Source organism: Botrytis porri, assembly GCF_014898465.1.
Source record: "Botrytis porri strain MUCL 3234 chromosome Unknown BPOR_015, whole genome shotgun sequence".
Taxonomy (NCBI): domain Eukaryota; kingdom Fungi; phylum Ascomycota; class Leotiomycetes; order Helotiales; family Sclerotiniaceae; genus Botrytis; species Botrytis porri.
Window position 1 is genome coordinate 1022347 of NW_024066089.1, and position 15953 is coordinate 1038299.

General features: G+C 39.8%; 3 protein-coding genes across 3 annotated transcripts; all 3 read right to left on the reverse strand.

Moving 5' to 3' along the window:
• Positions 1–888: 888 nt before the first annotated feature.
• On the reverse strand, positions 889–2355 carry EAF01_010076 (uncharacterized protein; the record flags this gene model as incomplete). Its single annotated transcript, XM_038918333.1, has 1 exon — positions 889–2355. The coding sequence occupies one exon, from the start codon at positions 2353–2355 to the stop codon at positions 889–891; it is 1467 nt and encodes a 488-aa protein (XP_038766303.1).
• Positions 2356–7593: 5238 nt separating this feature from the next.
• EAF01_010077 (uncharacterized protein) lies at positions 7594–10557 on the reverse strand (the record flags this gene model as incomplete). The annotated part of the gene is made up of 1 exon (XM_038918334.1): positions 7594–10557. The coding sequence occupies one exon, from the start codon at positions 10555–10557 to the stop codon at positions 7594–7596; it is 2964 nt and encodes a 987-aa protein (XP_038766304.1).
• Positions 10558–12075: 1518 nt separating this feature from the next.
• EAF01_010078 (uncharacterized protein) lies at positions 12076–12865 on the reverse strand (the record flags this gene model as incomplete). Its single annotated transcript, XM_038918335.1, has 2 exons — positions 12076–12397; positions 12450–12865. The coding sequence occupies 2 exons, from the start codon at positions 12863–12865 to the stop codon at positions 12076–12078; spliced, it is 738 nt and encodes a 245-aa protein (XP_038766305.1).
• Positions 12866–15953: the final 3088 nt, after the last annotated feature.

Below are 15953 nucleotides of genomic sequence, written 5' to 3' on the forward strand. Positions count from 1 at the left end.
GAAAACCTTGATTTTAGTATATTTTCGCAGTGGCTCACATAGTGATATGACTTATATGCTAATGAACCACGTTATATAATATATATTAAATCGCTATTTTTTAGTATGATTGAGACAAGCGGTCATTATCTGTGCCCTAGTACTGTATCTGAGTAACCTCCCCTCGATCTCCTCTCTATATCTCTCCATCTCCCCTCCATCCATCCGGATTAAAACATGTCCGAATACCATCTCAAACTTAAATACCACTTATTAAAATTTCCAAAAGCATACATCATAGAGCCGGACATTATCTGAATTTGCACATCACCTATGAAATTACTTCCTCTCAATTATTCATCTCTTCATCTTCCCAAAGTGTCTAATTAGAAGTGTATTAATCTCTCGACTTATAGAATAACAGATCTTTCTACTAGATACGATTCCTAGTCACGCGTCTTTCACCCTGTCAAATATCTGATTCAAGGAAGCACTAATCCGGCTCGACAGATATGGAATGCATACCTAGATAAGTCAATTACCTCGCAGTATTAACGAATCATCTTCACCAGTCACAAGAAGTAAGAAAACGAAAATCTCAACTCCAATGTAAAATGACATCGTCCTTAAAGAATGGTGATATGTAATAATAGTATAAATGAAAATGTAGAAAGAACTCCGAGGCTCAACACTAAATAAATGGAATGTTATTCAAGTGTCTCTCATTCCCTAAAGCCCACCAATCAAATTGTCCCAAACTATGGTATCATATCCAAAACCAACGCCTTTACACTATATTGAGCAACAATAGTAGCCCACTCAACCTTCCCCTTCCCTCCGTCTCTGAATCTCCTTCTCCCTCCCCTCACACTCAAACTCCCAAATGCAGCAAGAAGAAAAAAGAAATCATTAAATCCACCCCTCCAAATCAGAATCATCTTCAAAACTCTCCGAACATTGCGAATAATTACTCTCACTATATGCATCTTCTCGATCCGCATATGTGTCCTTGCCACCAGCCCATCTTCCTTGTCCTTGAGTTACATATCCGTAATCCATTATAACATCATCCACGCTATTCATTAGACTTTCCAATCCCTGGTCTAATTTCTCACATTCACCTTCTGTATATGTCATCGCAGAGTTGATTTCGGTAAATCCGATTGAGGTATTATCCTTTAATCTAGACCTGGATGGTAGAGGTGTATAAGATTCGTTTTCATAATCGTTTGTGTCTCTGTGAATGCGACTCTGCATCATGCTTCTACTCTCTTCTTCTTTCCATCTGAGCCTCAATTTTCCACTGACATCCTCCCATCCACTCACTCTTCCCCACAACCACTTCTTTTCGCATTCCCTTTCGAATATAACTTTCAAGTTTCTTTCTTCGTTTCTTGTTGGTTCTACGAAGCTAAGATCTTGAGCTTGATGTGTAATTCCCCAATTCATCATCGATTCTTCGAGCTGTCTTGATAACATTGATGATTCGTTATTTGATGAAAGACTAGAACATGAAGAAATTGATCCCGGTCGTCTCTCAAAAATAATCTCAATGCTCACCAGTCCCTCCATCTCCAAAAGTGCATTAACAAAATGATTATCGCCAAGTAACTCACACCATACTTCAAACTGTAGGGCCAAGTATCGAATCATATGTAAGTCCCTCGAATACAAGATATGGTTTCCGAGATCGGAGTAGAGCATTTGAGAAGAGATGAATATGGTATCTTGAACATAGTTTATGTAAGCGTATGGATTCGAAGGGAGGTAGTAAGGGTGAGCGAAGGAGAGGGGAGTCAAGATAGAGAGAGCAAGGCGACGAGAAAGGCGGTTTATATGTAGGGCGATCGGAAGGGAATTATGAGTTGTTAAAGATGGAAGGGGTTCTTTATCTTGTTGCGTTGTAGTTGAGAAGGAAGAGGATGATCGTGGTGTGGATTTGGTGTATTGATGTATTTCGATAATTTGAGATTCGGGTAATGTATGTCTCCAAATCGTTCTCTGAATATCCAATGGCAATGATACAAAGTGAGGAAAAGAAGTAGGGGGTGCCCACTTGGTATTTGATAACCGATCACAGTTGATACTTGATGCAGACGAGGAAGAGGAAAATCTAGACGATGTGCTAGAAGAACGAGAGAACGAAAGAGACGGAGGTGCATTTGAAGAACAATTTCGAGATCTTAAAGGCAATGAGATGAGACCAGGTCTTTCATCCACAGGTGTGAGAGGATAGATAAATGTACCGTAGTCATGAGGTGGTTTGACGGCGACTTTAGGAGGACTATATTCGAAGGGACTATAAACAGATATTGAACCGGGAGATGGAAGAAAAGGATCACTAAGATCGACTCCGGGGAAATTAAAGTCTGCCATTTTGGTAACTTTCGACATGTATCAATCCTGAATTTGGGATTGTGAAAGAATTTAAGAGGGCGTGAAACAATAATGGTTGCAATGAGAATATTACAGAACCAAAAATTAAGGAAGAAAGAATGAAGGATTGAAAAATGGAACTCGAAATTACTTCTAGTAAAGGCACTGACGAGTTCGAAATAGAACTTAGATAAGATGAACAAGAATTACGTTTCTTCTCAAGCTGAGGATGAGTAAACTTAGAAGCTTCTTTTGTAGCCAAGAACTCTCGCACTGGATACTAAATTTAGGTAAAAAATTCAGCCCAGCTAGCTAATTGCACTGCAAAGACTACTTGACATGTAAGCTCGGCGAAGTCATATCAAAATAGATCCAGAATAAAGAACGAAAGACTAGAAGAAAAACCAACAGATCAAATATCACAAAACAATCAAGACATAGCCATCTAAACCGAAAGTCAATGAATTGAACAAACGAGAAAAACGAGATAAGTCAAGTGATTGTTCGTGTTCAGCAAAAAGTTTGTTGGTGATCTGGTGGCTGAGATTGACTGCGACTCTATGAGATCCAATATAAATAACCTTAAAGAGTAATGAATGTTGCCCCTCCACTCTTGAGCCACCCACCAACGACCTCTAACATACCCAGTCAATTAATGTCAGCACACGTGAGAAACATGACCATTGAGCGCTTGAGATGTGTTTACTGACAGGTGATTTGTGTCAGTACGTGATGGTTTTGTTGCATGTCGTAAGAAGAGGGCATTATTTAGATACTTGGCTGTGTTTCCAATTGATTGGATGTCATCCAAGGCTATGTTGTATCACCATTCTCTTTACGCCTCTTCTCGTAAATGACGGGAGAGAAGACACCCACAATCATGATAATCGTACGGCGTGACCTCGTTCTTAAGACTGTTTATATCTTATCCCAAGCCTTTTCAATAGAATCATATGATAAGATTGGTCAGATCGTATCAAGACGAGGAATTGTTGCATGTCTCCAAATATGCATGCCCTATTGTTCAGTTCTAAAAGCGTTAGAAAGATATTGTTAAAAGGGTATTTATATCAAGCTTTTATGAATATCCCTGGTCTCGGACTGAAATCGATAATCTTGTTTTTGAGATGTGCAACAAACACGGAGACTTATCGATTTGGGATTGATGTCCGTTAGACCCCAGTGTAAGAGTGTCCAGTAGCTGTCTATTTAATCTAATGTCACGATTGCAAATCAGAGAATATCAGGAAGCAATTGCTAACCCAATTCAGGAAGAGTCAAGACGAAATAAGGAACTCTTATCACTCTCTCATAAACTGGAGCTAAACTGCTTAGCTAGCCGATGAATGTGACGAACAGTCACGTGATATATAGACCTCCGATATGCATCCTCTAGCAGGCGGGAATTGACCATCGTTTCTAAGAACTATGAGGGGCGAGGAGCCTCGTTAATGTTTCGTTCGTTTTCTCACGTTTTCTTACCCTTTTCTTTCTTCTTCTTTTTTTTTCTTTCAATTCTTTATATAATTAAGCTTATCAATCAAATTGTATAATTATATATATAATTGAATCTCTGAATCTTGAAAGATAAAATATATAAAATCAATATTAAATCATATAAAAGTTCTATAAAATCCGACGCATGAGCTTCTTTCGCTACGCTTTAAAATATAATAATCTAGAAACCTTTTCTATATAATATTAATCATATATATTCCTAATTATTAATACAAACAATAGTTACCAAGACTATTATTTAATCTTTTCAAACTCAGCTACCCTCATTCATTCTAAACCACCTCAACAATCCAACGAATTCGCAATTCAAAAACTAATTTCCGCTCTTTTTTTTTTGCTTAACCTTATAATAAGACATCGACATTATACTTCATTTCGAACTCAATCTAATTCTCTCATATTACATATTACATACATATTATATACATATAAAACATAATTCATTAGTATATAACTATATCATCATATAAACTACTTTAAAAATACATCAAAACCAAACTTTTCTTAATATTTATACTTTAATAATTAACTATTATTTTTGAAGAAAAAATCATAATAAAAATGAAATCTTTATAATATTTAGACTTTTTTAAATGATTTGTTTGAATTTGAGATTATTATATTTTATATTATAAAAACTCTTTTTCTTTAATAACTTTAATAATATTTGAAACTTTTGAAAAAAAAAAATAGATTTTTATAATACTAATATAATTTAAATTTATATATTAAATTTTCTATAGAATTTCATAAGCTAATAAAGAAGTATATAGTTATGTATAGACGAATTTTATATGTAAAATAAAATAACTCATAAGGTAATATGACCTATATACTAATGAATTATATTATATAACGTGATTTATCAGTGTGCGGGTCATATCAGTGTGCGGGTCATTTTCACCTCAATTCACTCTATTCTCTTTCAATGCGCGTTTTTATCAACAATCCACAATGGATTCGAATAATCAAGAAGCCCGTATACTCCTCGCTATCGAAGCTATTCAAAAAGACAAAAAAACAAGTATTCGAAAGGTTGCAAAGATATATAATATCTCGAATACAACACTACAGCGTAGAATTAATGGTATTACTTCCCGTTCCGAATATCGACCTAAATCTTATAATCTTTCAAAACTAGAAGAGAATATCATTTCTGAATATATAATTGATATGGATTTGAGAGGATTTCCACCTAAATTAAGAAATGTAGAAGATATGGCGAATCATATTCTTGAATCGAGGGGTGCAAAGCGCGTTGGGAAGCTCTGGGCGCATCAATTCGTAAAGCGTTGAATCGAATTAAAGACACGTTTTAGTCGTGTTTATGACTTTCAAAGAGCTCTTTGCGAAGATCCTAAGCTTATTGAAGAGTGGTTTCGATTGATTGCAAATATGCGAGCGAAATACAGCATTTTGGATGGCGATTTCTACAATTTCGATGAGACAGGCTTTATGATAAGTATAATATACCCCGGAATGGTAGTAACTAGCACTGAACGGAATGGCAGAAGCAAGGCAATACAACCAGGCAATAGAGAATGGGCTACAGCAATCATATGTGGCAATAAGGAGGGTGAAACTATACCCCCATTTCTAGTGGTTCAAGGACAGGTTCATCTTTCCAATTGGTATACCGAAACCGATTTTCCTGTGGATTGGGCTATTAAACCTACATCTAATGGATGGACAAACAATGAGACAGGTTTAGAATGATTGAAACACTTCGATAAGCACATTAAGAACCGAAGAAAGGGCAGGTATCGAATGTTGGTATTAGACGGGCATGAAAGCCATGAATCAAGAGCTTTTCAAGCATATTGCAAAGAGAACGATATTATATGCTTAAGTCTACCATCACATTCAAATCATTTAATTCAACCACTTGATGTGAGCTGTTTTAGCAATCTGAAACGTTCATATGGTGGTCAAATTGATGGATTTATCAAGGCACATATCAATCATATTTCGAAGGTTGAATTCTTTATAGCTTTTAAAGCTGCATATAAAGAATCAATCATCTCTCAGAATATGAAATCAGGGTTTTGAGGAACAGGTTTAATACCATTTAACCCTGAAGCCGTACTTTCGAAGTTAGGTATTCGAATTCGTACACCTACCCCTCCCTCTTTCGATCTAGATCAATGGATCTCTCAAACCCCTCACAACCCAACTGAAGCTCTTTCTCAATCAATTTTAGTGAAATCTCGAATAACCTGACATCAATCAAGCTCCCCTATACCTATATTTGAGACTATACTAGCTCTAGCTAAAAATACAGAGAGATTAGCTCATGAGAATACACTTTTGAATGTAGAGATTCGTACATTTCGAAAAGCAAATGAGGCATTAAGCAAACATTGACACGCGAAAAAAACCCAATTACATTAAGGAGGAGTACTTACTGGGCAAGAAGCTCTTGATATATTATTTCAATAAAAGGTTGATATTCAGATTCAACACGACGAGTATCAAAAAGGGAGAAATTCTAATGAAGAAGTATCTTCTAGTTGATACTATAATAAATACAGAAAGACCGAATATAATGCAAGAATTTATCAAGATAAAATAATAGATCCTAGATTATTATAATTTCATAGTTTTAATCAATTGATTCAATGGTTGTTGAATAATATGAGTTTGAAAGAGTGAATTGAGGTGAAAATGACCCGCACACTGATATGACCCGCACACTGATAAATCACGTTATATATTACATATTAAATCTCAGACTTTATAGACAAACTCCTTCATAATCGCATCAAACCCACATATTACATATTACATCCCAGACTTCACAGACAAACTCCCTCATAATCGCATCATTAAACCCACACATTCCAAATCCATTAATCTTCCAGCTCGCACTCCCGAATATCCACCCACCATCTTTTGCTCTCTATCACTATCACGCAAATTTACATTATATACCAAGCTATCTTTTCTTCGACTGACTATAGTATCAACTTTTAGATTGATTCGGATACATAGATATAGACATAGACACCTACTCAGAATATCTCGTTCGCTCGCTTGGGAAGTTCATCTCGCTAATGATGTTTCTATTTATGCATACATAAATCCCGCACTCCATTTCACTTCTATCGCGAAAGAGTTGAGAATGTTTACTTGGCTTTACTTTTCATTTTGTTTTCAATTGATTTGATTTATATTCTGCGCTTTCTATCTAACTATCTGCTGCTTGGAAATTCGAGATGGAGATGGAGATGGTTGAATGATTCGTATTCCACCTATCTATTTGTCTATTCGAAATAAGTAAATAAATAAATAGATCGATCGGTAAATGAATTCGTAAATCCGCATACGCGAAACTCCCCCAGCAAATCAAAGTGCAAAAGAAAGACAATGAAATAAGGAAAATTCAGAGACTAAAAGTTATCCCCGCTTTCAGTGCAGAATTATCTAATCGCAGCCTATGCACCCTGCCCATCCAGCAAATATTTAGGTAAAGAATTATCTTATTGCGGAAAAAACAAACACCCTCCATCACGCTATGCAAACCCTTAATAATAGTAGCACTAGCATTAAAACTCTCATCAGTAACTCCATTCCCAATATTATTGTTCGATCCAGAAGCAAAAGAAGCGCAACTGAAAGTAAAACCCGTAAGTGAAACTCGTGATTGTCCCATCGATGTTAGTTGGATGAGTAGAGACATCTGCGTGCGCTTGCATCCCCATCTCCATCTCCATCGCGACTTTAGTTCAGAGCTTTACCATCAAGAACTAATTCCTTTTGAAAAAGTCCCTCATTCTCATCTTCCTCTCCGTCAGATTCTCCTTCAAGATCAATTTCATCCGGATTAATCTTCACTGCGTTTTCCTTTCCCTTTCCCTTGTCAACACTCGAAGCCTCTCCTATATCCAAACTTCCGCGTGCTTCATGATCACTTTCAACTTCACTCTCCAGAATTGCCTTATCGGTATCAGCTTCCGGATCGAGATCGAAATAAACCTTCGTATCTGCATTTTCGATTGTAGACTTGAAGGTTTGAAAGGCTTGGACATTTGCATTTGGTGGTGCTTGTGTTGATGCAATTGGTTCGATCGGGAGAATGGGGCGAGATTCTCCGGGTTGAGCAGGTTGGAAGGTGGAGATGCGGGGACCGATGAGATGAACTGAGGGTCTAGGCTTGTGTCCGAGGGGGGCTTGAGTTTGTTTTCTGGGGTGGGTGAGTGGGGGTGAATTATTGGCATCATCGGCGACGGAAACGGCGGAGGAAGCGAAAGAATGAATGCTGTATTCTGCAGAGCTTGGAGAGGGAGATTTTATGGTGGTGGTGGTTTGAGGAAGAGACGTGGTTGAGATTATAAGACGGGGTCGAGGTGTGGAGTTGTTGGAGGTAGGTGTGTCTGGCATGGGAGCTGGTGCATCAAAACTTGGTGTAGCTGATGATGTAGATGGATTCTGAGAAGAAGCTTCAGCAGCAGCCACTTCAAGAAGCCATTGTTTTCCACTAATAATGCGGGGCGCACGTTTTGGTGTAACGAAAGAGGGATCTTCATCTTTTTGGGGGGCATCAGATGATGCTCCGATGAGGGTTGATGTAGATGCAGTACTGGAATGTGCTCGATGCGGCTGATGCCTGACAGTACCGGTGTCTTCATCTTGACGACCAAAATCTTGAACGGATGTACTCTCTCCCAATTCCTCCTCAACCTCATCAGCCCATGAACCTGCTTTCAAAGCCGAACCTCTCAAACTGGGAATAACATCATGTTGTCTCTGCAACGCCGCCAATCTTCTTCTCTGCACCACTAAACCCGAATCAACGACTGCATCCACTTTCGAGCTATCGACCATTCCCTCAGCTCGAGTTCCACTTCTGTCGGTCTTGACTCCCAGTTCTATCGAAGGAAACATGGGTCTTCTCTTTTCAGGTCCCTTTTCCAATTCCTGCAAGTCTCCTTCGCAGTTATCTCTCTCGAATTGCAAAATCAGTCCAAAATCTCTGTAAGCACCCGACCTAGTCAAAAGACCAAAAGCACTCCCAGCTTCATCCATACTGGAAAATTCCATTCGAAGAGTTCCTTCTTCATTGATATACCATTCGAGCAAGCTATTAGCTCTGAACTCATTTCTGTTTTTCAAATCATACACGAGGGTTCGAAGGGAAATGGTTGGAGGAAAATTGGGGATCGTAAGGATGCGAGTACGACTGAACTCGAAGATCGTCCTAAGTCTTGCTGGAGAGAAAGGGTAGGTGGGAGTATGAATATGTGTGACAATCGCCTTGGCCACATTCTCACTACCCAAATCTGTTGCCCCGAGCGTAATAGGATGAGCATTCGCATACTCAACATAAGCCTTGGCGTCCTCCTGATTGACAAATGTAATCAACGCTGACTTACTACCCGTCAATTTCATTGTGTTCAACAAAATAGCCGAATAGATCCTACCACCTCTAACCCTCGCAAGAACATCTCTCAGGTCCATCCCTTCCGGAATACCTCCAATATGGACACCCCTGAAAATATCACGATCTTCTAACGCAGGAACATAAAGGATTCCGTATCTGAAATAGTCCGGAATGCTACGATTCTTGGAATCACAATCGCCCAGGTGAGTCATGATCTCACTATCTCTCTGCTGAGGTGTTGTCCAGATAGTGGTTCCTGCCTTCAAACCGGGGAGTTCGAAAGATCGGGAACGACTTGATGCATTAGAATTGCGAGTGTTAAACTTATCGTAGTAGACATTGCGATTAGCCTGACTTTGATTAGCATAATCATGGCCCCTCACAGCCTTTGCTGGAGATAATTCGAAACCGGCTTTGAGGACAGCAGGAGCAGGAACATTGATTAAACTTGCGTGTGCCTGTTGTTGAAAGAGAAGTTGATCTTCGATCTTGATTACCGGTTCTTCATCTTCAACATCGGAGGCAAGAACGTCATCGAGCGTGGAAGTGTTGTAGTCGTGAATGGTTTTTCTCTTTTGGGTGGTGGGGAGAATGGGAAAGTTGGGTGGAACCGATAAACTACCGTCTTCACCTCGCTCAAGATTGACTGTGTTGGGAAGATGAGTTGCTTCGCTGAAGTCGACTGGATGATAAGAGTACCTGGATTCTTCCCGAGTGCTGATTTTCTTTATGGCCGCATCGATGACGGGATGGGTTGTGCGTGGCCTGGATGGGACATGGTAGTTGATTTCATCCATAGAAAATAGGTCGGGACTCTTGCCTTTGAAGTCAGCATTAATGAGATTTCCACTAACAGCCATGTGATCAGTCTGTCGAGACTCAATGCGTTCCCAAAGAATAGCATTTTCCCTTCTCAATCTTGGCACTACAACTCTCAACTCTTCCAACTCTTCGGCATCAGGATTTCGTAAGTTCCCCGTAATTGACTCCGAGTTACTGGTGACATTACCCAATGCTCTCGCGATGATGACGGAGCTCTTGATAGCTTCATCCTTGTCTTTTGTAGCATGAGCGAGGTCGTTCTCGAGAACGGCAATACGAATTTGCAACTTTGTGACGAGGTCTGGGAATTCCGGAGATTCTGCATATTCTGCATTTGCTTGTTGATATTTGGCATTCTTTGCGATGCGTTGTGAGTGTGAGGTGAAGCCAAATGATGGAGGGGCGCCATAAGAAGATTGTTGACCAATATGACCGAGCCTAGAGGACTCGCCGCCATTCCGGGAAGCCAAAGGTATGTCCATGATTCCGTGTTATTAATGGGTTTAGTAGACCATGAGTAGTACTACTTCGAATAGAATATGGCGTTTGCTGGGGGCAGCTCGAGCGCTTTGATTGAGGATAAAGATGTCGGAATTTTGTTGTAAAGACAAAGTGTGAAGTGCTGCAATCTGAAAATCAAATTGGGAAAACTGGCGGCGCAGAAGACAAAATATGTGAAGTGAATTTGTAATAGCAAATCAAGAAGATGAAGTAGTGTACTTGAGGAAGTCTGTGGGATTTGAGGCAAGTGAATGGTTGAATATTGCAAGTAATTTGTAGAAAGCAAGGTGGTAGTTTAAATAAATAATTATCTGCAAGATTGTAGAGGTATCTAAAGTCGAGAGTTGTAATAGGGAGAAGAAGTATGTGATATGGCTTGGAATAACGAGTATTGCAAGACAGTAGAGAAAGGTATCTAAGTTGTTGATTGTAAAAGAAAGATAAACTAGAAGAGGAAGAAGAGGTCAAAGGTCTTTCCCAAAGTAATAACAAGAATAGTCGAAGAATGGTCGAGGCTCCAGCTCAAGATTCTAGGCAGAAAAAGAGGAGAAGATGATATTGTGGATCCGAAGTGAATACATCACTGTCCATGCTTGGATCAACTTCGAGTCAGGGGGTGATAAGTGTGATGTCCCTAAAAGTGAATTGGAGAACCTGAGAAATCTGGGATATCTAGATAGTGTATGCTTTCAAGTGAGCCTCAACCTCGACCCTCCTAAACCATGCTTCTCCCTCTCTGACCAACCCAGCTTAACTTGAAGGAATATTTGTTATTGACAGCCAACAGATAGACTCCCAGCCCACAGCAGAAGAAGAGTGACTGAAGTCCAATGCAGAACAAGAATGTTTCATGAACTAAACAGTTGAGAATATAACAAGTGAACAGCATGCAAGAGCTGAGAATGACTTCTTTGGGAATTGTTGCCTGGATAGACATTGTACAGCTATTTTTGCGTTGGTAGTTGAAAAAGGACTTTTGGCTTTTCTACTTTGAAGTGAAGAAAAGTCCATAATAGAATGATTCACTCACTAGGTAGCTTTCTAATCATGTGGAAAACTGCCCACAGCCACAGGCTATCAGATTCCTAAAATTTAAATTTAATAGTCTGTCAGTCTAGACTATTGGACACTGTGCACAAGCAAATTAGATTGGAACTGTTGTCCAATTTTTCACCCCTAAACCAAATGTAAAAAATGACCACTAGTTTCCTCAACGACCACCAGTTCCCTTGCACTAGACAACAGATGAATATGGAAACTTCATAATATTAACAGTATCAACTATTTGATATCTCCTCAATAATGTACTCATTCAGACTGAATAAGACATTCCATTATGTGACGCTATTGCCATCCACCTGTGGTATTAACAAAGCTCCATCCATTAAATATATTCAACAAAGACCATATGTCTTTTAACTTTTCCCCAAACACCATGCCCTATCGCCGAGTTGAACGCCCCAGTCATGAATTCCATCATATGTTAAAGATCCAATAAGTTAAGTTCTTTGCTTCTTCTGAAGACTCTTACTTTCCCGTTTGCCTCTCGTTGCCTCTGCTGGAGTAGATGTCACGGTTGACCTAGTGGCTTCCTTGTGATGTCCTCCTTCAGCCGCATTAATGGCGCCCTCTCCATATCGGTATCCATCTGTTGTATTTTGAAGTTGATGTGGTCCCAAAGCGACTGGTGGTCTCATTTCGATTTCCTTTTCCCTCTTTCTAAGATAGCGTCTTCGGAAATAGAAGGCAATAAGCCAGGCAAGTGTTATTCCAACAACAAGTACAATAAGCATTGCAACCCATTTTGCGTGACTAGAGAACCTTGAAGGGAGTTAGCTACCTATATAACCGTATACATGTGGAATTTTCATACCAAGACTGATTCTTGCTACCCGAACTTGACCCCGATGAACTCGACAAAGTAGCAGAACTTCCACTACTCGAAGTAGTAGTCGATGCTGATTGCGTATTACAATATTGTTGGTACCAAGTCTCAATACTTTGTAAATCCTTATCCGACGTACAACTTGCAGCACCACACACAGAAGATACCCCAGAGGTTCCAGTAAGAAAAGGCGTCAATCTAGAATCTGCGCAAAAACAAGAGCTAGAGACCGCGGCCGTAACTGGAGGAGTGCAAGCCCCTTGAACATCGGAAAGAGGTCCACATTGCGAGGCGCACGATGGAAGGTCGGACGAGAATGGAACGATGGAACCATCTGCTAATTGCTGAGCTCCAACAATAGCGGGTAAAATTGCCGTCGCAAATAAGAGGATGGATCGATACATCGTGTGGGATGTTGGCAGACGATAGTCTTCGCGATTGCGACAATAATCTGCTATTATCTTCCCTCTGCTCCGCCAGTTTCTTGTCGCTCGCGGGTTTCTATAATTGTCTGGTATAGTATATATGACGTGCGGATATCTCCCGTGGAATGCGGATAGGAGATGTTTTTGAGGAGAGTTTATTATGAGGTTGGAATGTTGCTTTCCAGTTTTGTTGCTTGATGGATGGATGGATGGATGGATGGTAGAATAGACGATGGATTCGACGCTGTTACATTTGATCAATCGTGATGGTATGATCATAGTCCAGGGCACTTGTGTTACGACTTATTTTCTTCTCTCCATCCAAGTAATTTCGGGAGTGGCTAATATTGGAAGAATATGCCAAGGGCTGGGACTGTTTCGATTTGGATTGTCAATATACTGAAGTAGTAAACGATTTACACAAGAAATATTGTTAACGAAAGATTGTTGATGAATGAATGTAAGAGACAGATGGTATGAGGATAGCAATCTGAAGGATTTCCGAGTGGAAGGAGTTGGTTGTTTGCTGCAAAAGGGTACTTTGTATTGGTAGAAAAGATGGAAAGGGAAGGGAAGGGAAAGGGAGGGCAAGGTTAATAATTGAGTGGTGGAGATCTACCGTACAGTAATCATAAGCTAGATGCAGGCTGTTTGCGGGGGCAGATGGAAGTATAACAATACGAGATATTGCTTACTATTTACCTAGTATTCACTGGAATGAGTAACTGACATCTTTAGAATTTACTTACAGTTATATTGTGAGTATAATTGTAAGGTTATGCAGCAATGGCATCGCTTATGTATTTTCTATACACCTAGCTACCCAGGTATACAGATATATACTCTCTCCATTCTACCTCCTACGAACTCCTTCTATTTCCTGGATACATGTCATACCTACCTAGTATATCTGCCCACCTAATTAATTACCTTCTCATCGGAAAATGTGTGGTTTCCGTTCGGTTTCTTCTTCTCCCCACAACTTTCCCGTGTTAAGTAGAAAAAGTGGTCAAGTCAGGTAAGCTCTGCAGGAACGTTTCGACAAATTAGAGAATTATGGAATTACAGTGGACTCTTAACGATTAAGTTTCAAACTAAAAGGATTAGTTAGCCTTTATGTTTTTCTTAATTGAAGCTTAATTCATCAGGGGTCAATCGAATATCGAGATTCGGTACAAATACTTTCTTATACTGCTCGTGTAAGGTTATCCCTAACCGAATACTTTCACTAAACACATCTTGATTGCTTAAACGAATGAGATTAGCTGATCTCGAGAATAAGTTTTGTGTAGAGTGTATATCAGGAAGCAGATTGGTCCACAGTGAGACGGACACAATGCGATATGGTTATTCATAAAGCTGCTTCAATAAGTAAGACTCACAAGAGCGGCACCAGCCAGCCAGCATCATTGCGTTACCCCTCAATATTGATTCTCCTACTACGCGCACTTGCTTTTTCCACAAACACACAGTCATCCTACGTAGGTGCTCTCTTTTCAGCTCAGATATTTCCACTTGTGTCTCATACTTCACAAAGTTTCACAATTCAAATTATGACCAAGATAATTCGAGTTTTGATCATACGCGTTACAGGTTACACCTATTTTTCGTCTAGCGTTTAACATACGCGCTCTTGGATGTTGGGAATGACAAAATTATAGTGGGGAGTTCGTTTTGGACGAATTCCTTCAGAAATCATGTATTGAACAACAATAAATACGAGATGACGGCGTTAGTTCGCAGATCTGAACAAATGGAGAAACTCGGTAGCATTGGTAATAGGCACATGATTCCTGAGTAAGTATCTCTTAAAGGGGAAGAGAGGGGTTCTGATTACTCGCGACATCATATAATTGTGGTCGCGGCAGCATACGCTCGTCATGACTGTTGTATCACGTTTTTGGGGAATTAACATGCGTCAATTTTAAACTGGACGAGATGTCATTATATTCTTGTACGGATGATGACCTTCTGTTTCCATTGACTCGTTGAGAGTGCACCTCATTGATGTGAACAATAATACAAGTTCCAGGAACATCAATGCTAGGCGATTGGCCTGTGTCGGGAGATCAGACCGATGGCATGGCTTATTCAGATATTCCGATGGTATCATTCAGTTTTCAGAGATTTCTCGGAGCGAAATAGTCCTGCCAGAGAAGTAAACATTCTGTAGTTGGCTTTGGCAGGGAAGGAATAAAAACTTACACGGTTCCAATCCCCTCACTTATCAGTTATCAGATTCTCACCCTCATTATCAGATCAATCAACCCCACCGCCCTGGCAGAAATCTCAAAAGTTTTGTTGCACATCTGCTTCAGGGCATGGTGCCTGAAGAGTCCCTATAAATTCTACATTTTTTATCTCGGGACCATGGCTATATGACATCAAGCCCGACGTCGTATTCTATTCCATTTGTCACCAACCAGCATTGAAGATCATATATTATAACTTCATCCATTCTAAGCCTCGCTTCTCCTATCACCAACCCCACTTCCTTCTCGAATTAAGTGCATTGCAGTCGGTCCCACCCGTTCCTTCCCCTCCCATACTACCCACCAAATGACCATCATAATTTCTTCACAAGCAATCACCCATCACTAAGTCGTCCCTATCAGTTCCAGCTTTAAAATCTAGTCTCGCATCCATATCAGTGATTCTTGACATCCATTCTATCCATTCTACTTACTCGTCAACTCCATGTACCATCCCATCCTACCTAGTGGGAAATTATAATTTGGCCTCCTCACTAACCGAGAAATTCCAGACAGGATACTATTTTGCAGAACACGGAAGACAATCTTTCCACTCTAATGCCAAAAGAACTCCCTTCCCCCTCGTAAATGAGATACAGATGTTCCCTACTGAATGCACGACAAGTACACAATTTGACATTGCAAAAAGTAGCTAGTGGATTGTTTGATGCGGATTTGAGAGAAGCACAGACGTTTTGGCTTCGAAGTGAGATATGCAATTTTTCTTGCTTGAGCTCTGCTAGAATTTTGAATAGAATGCCTTTAGGATCCTTTCTATGATAGTTTGCAAGATCACTGATATATATATTCACTGA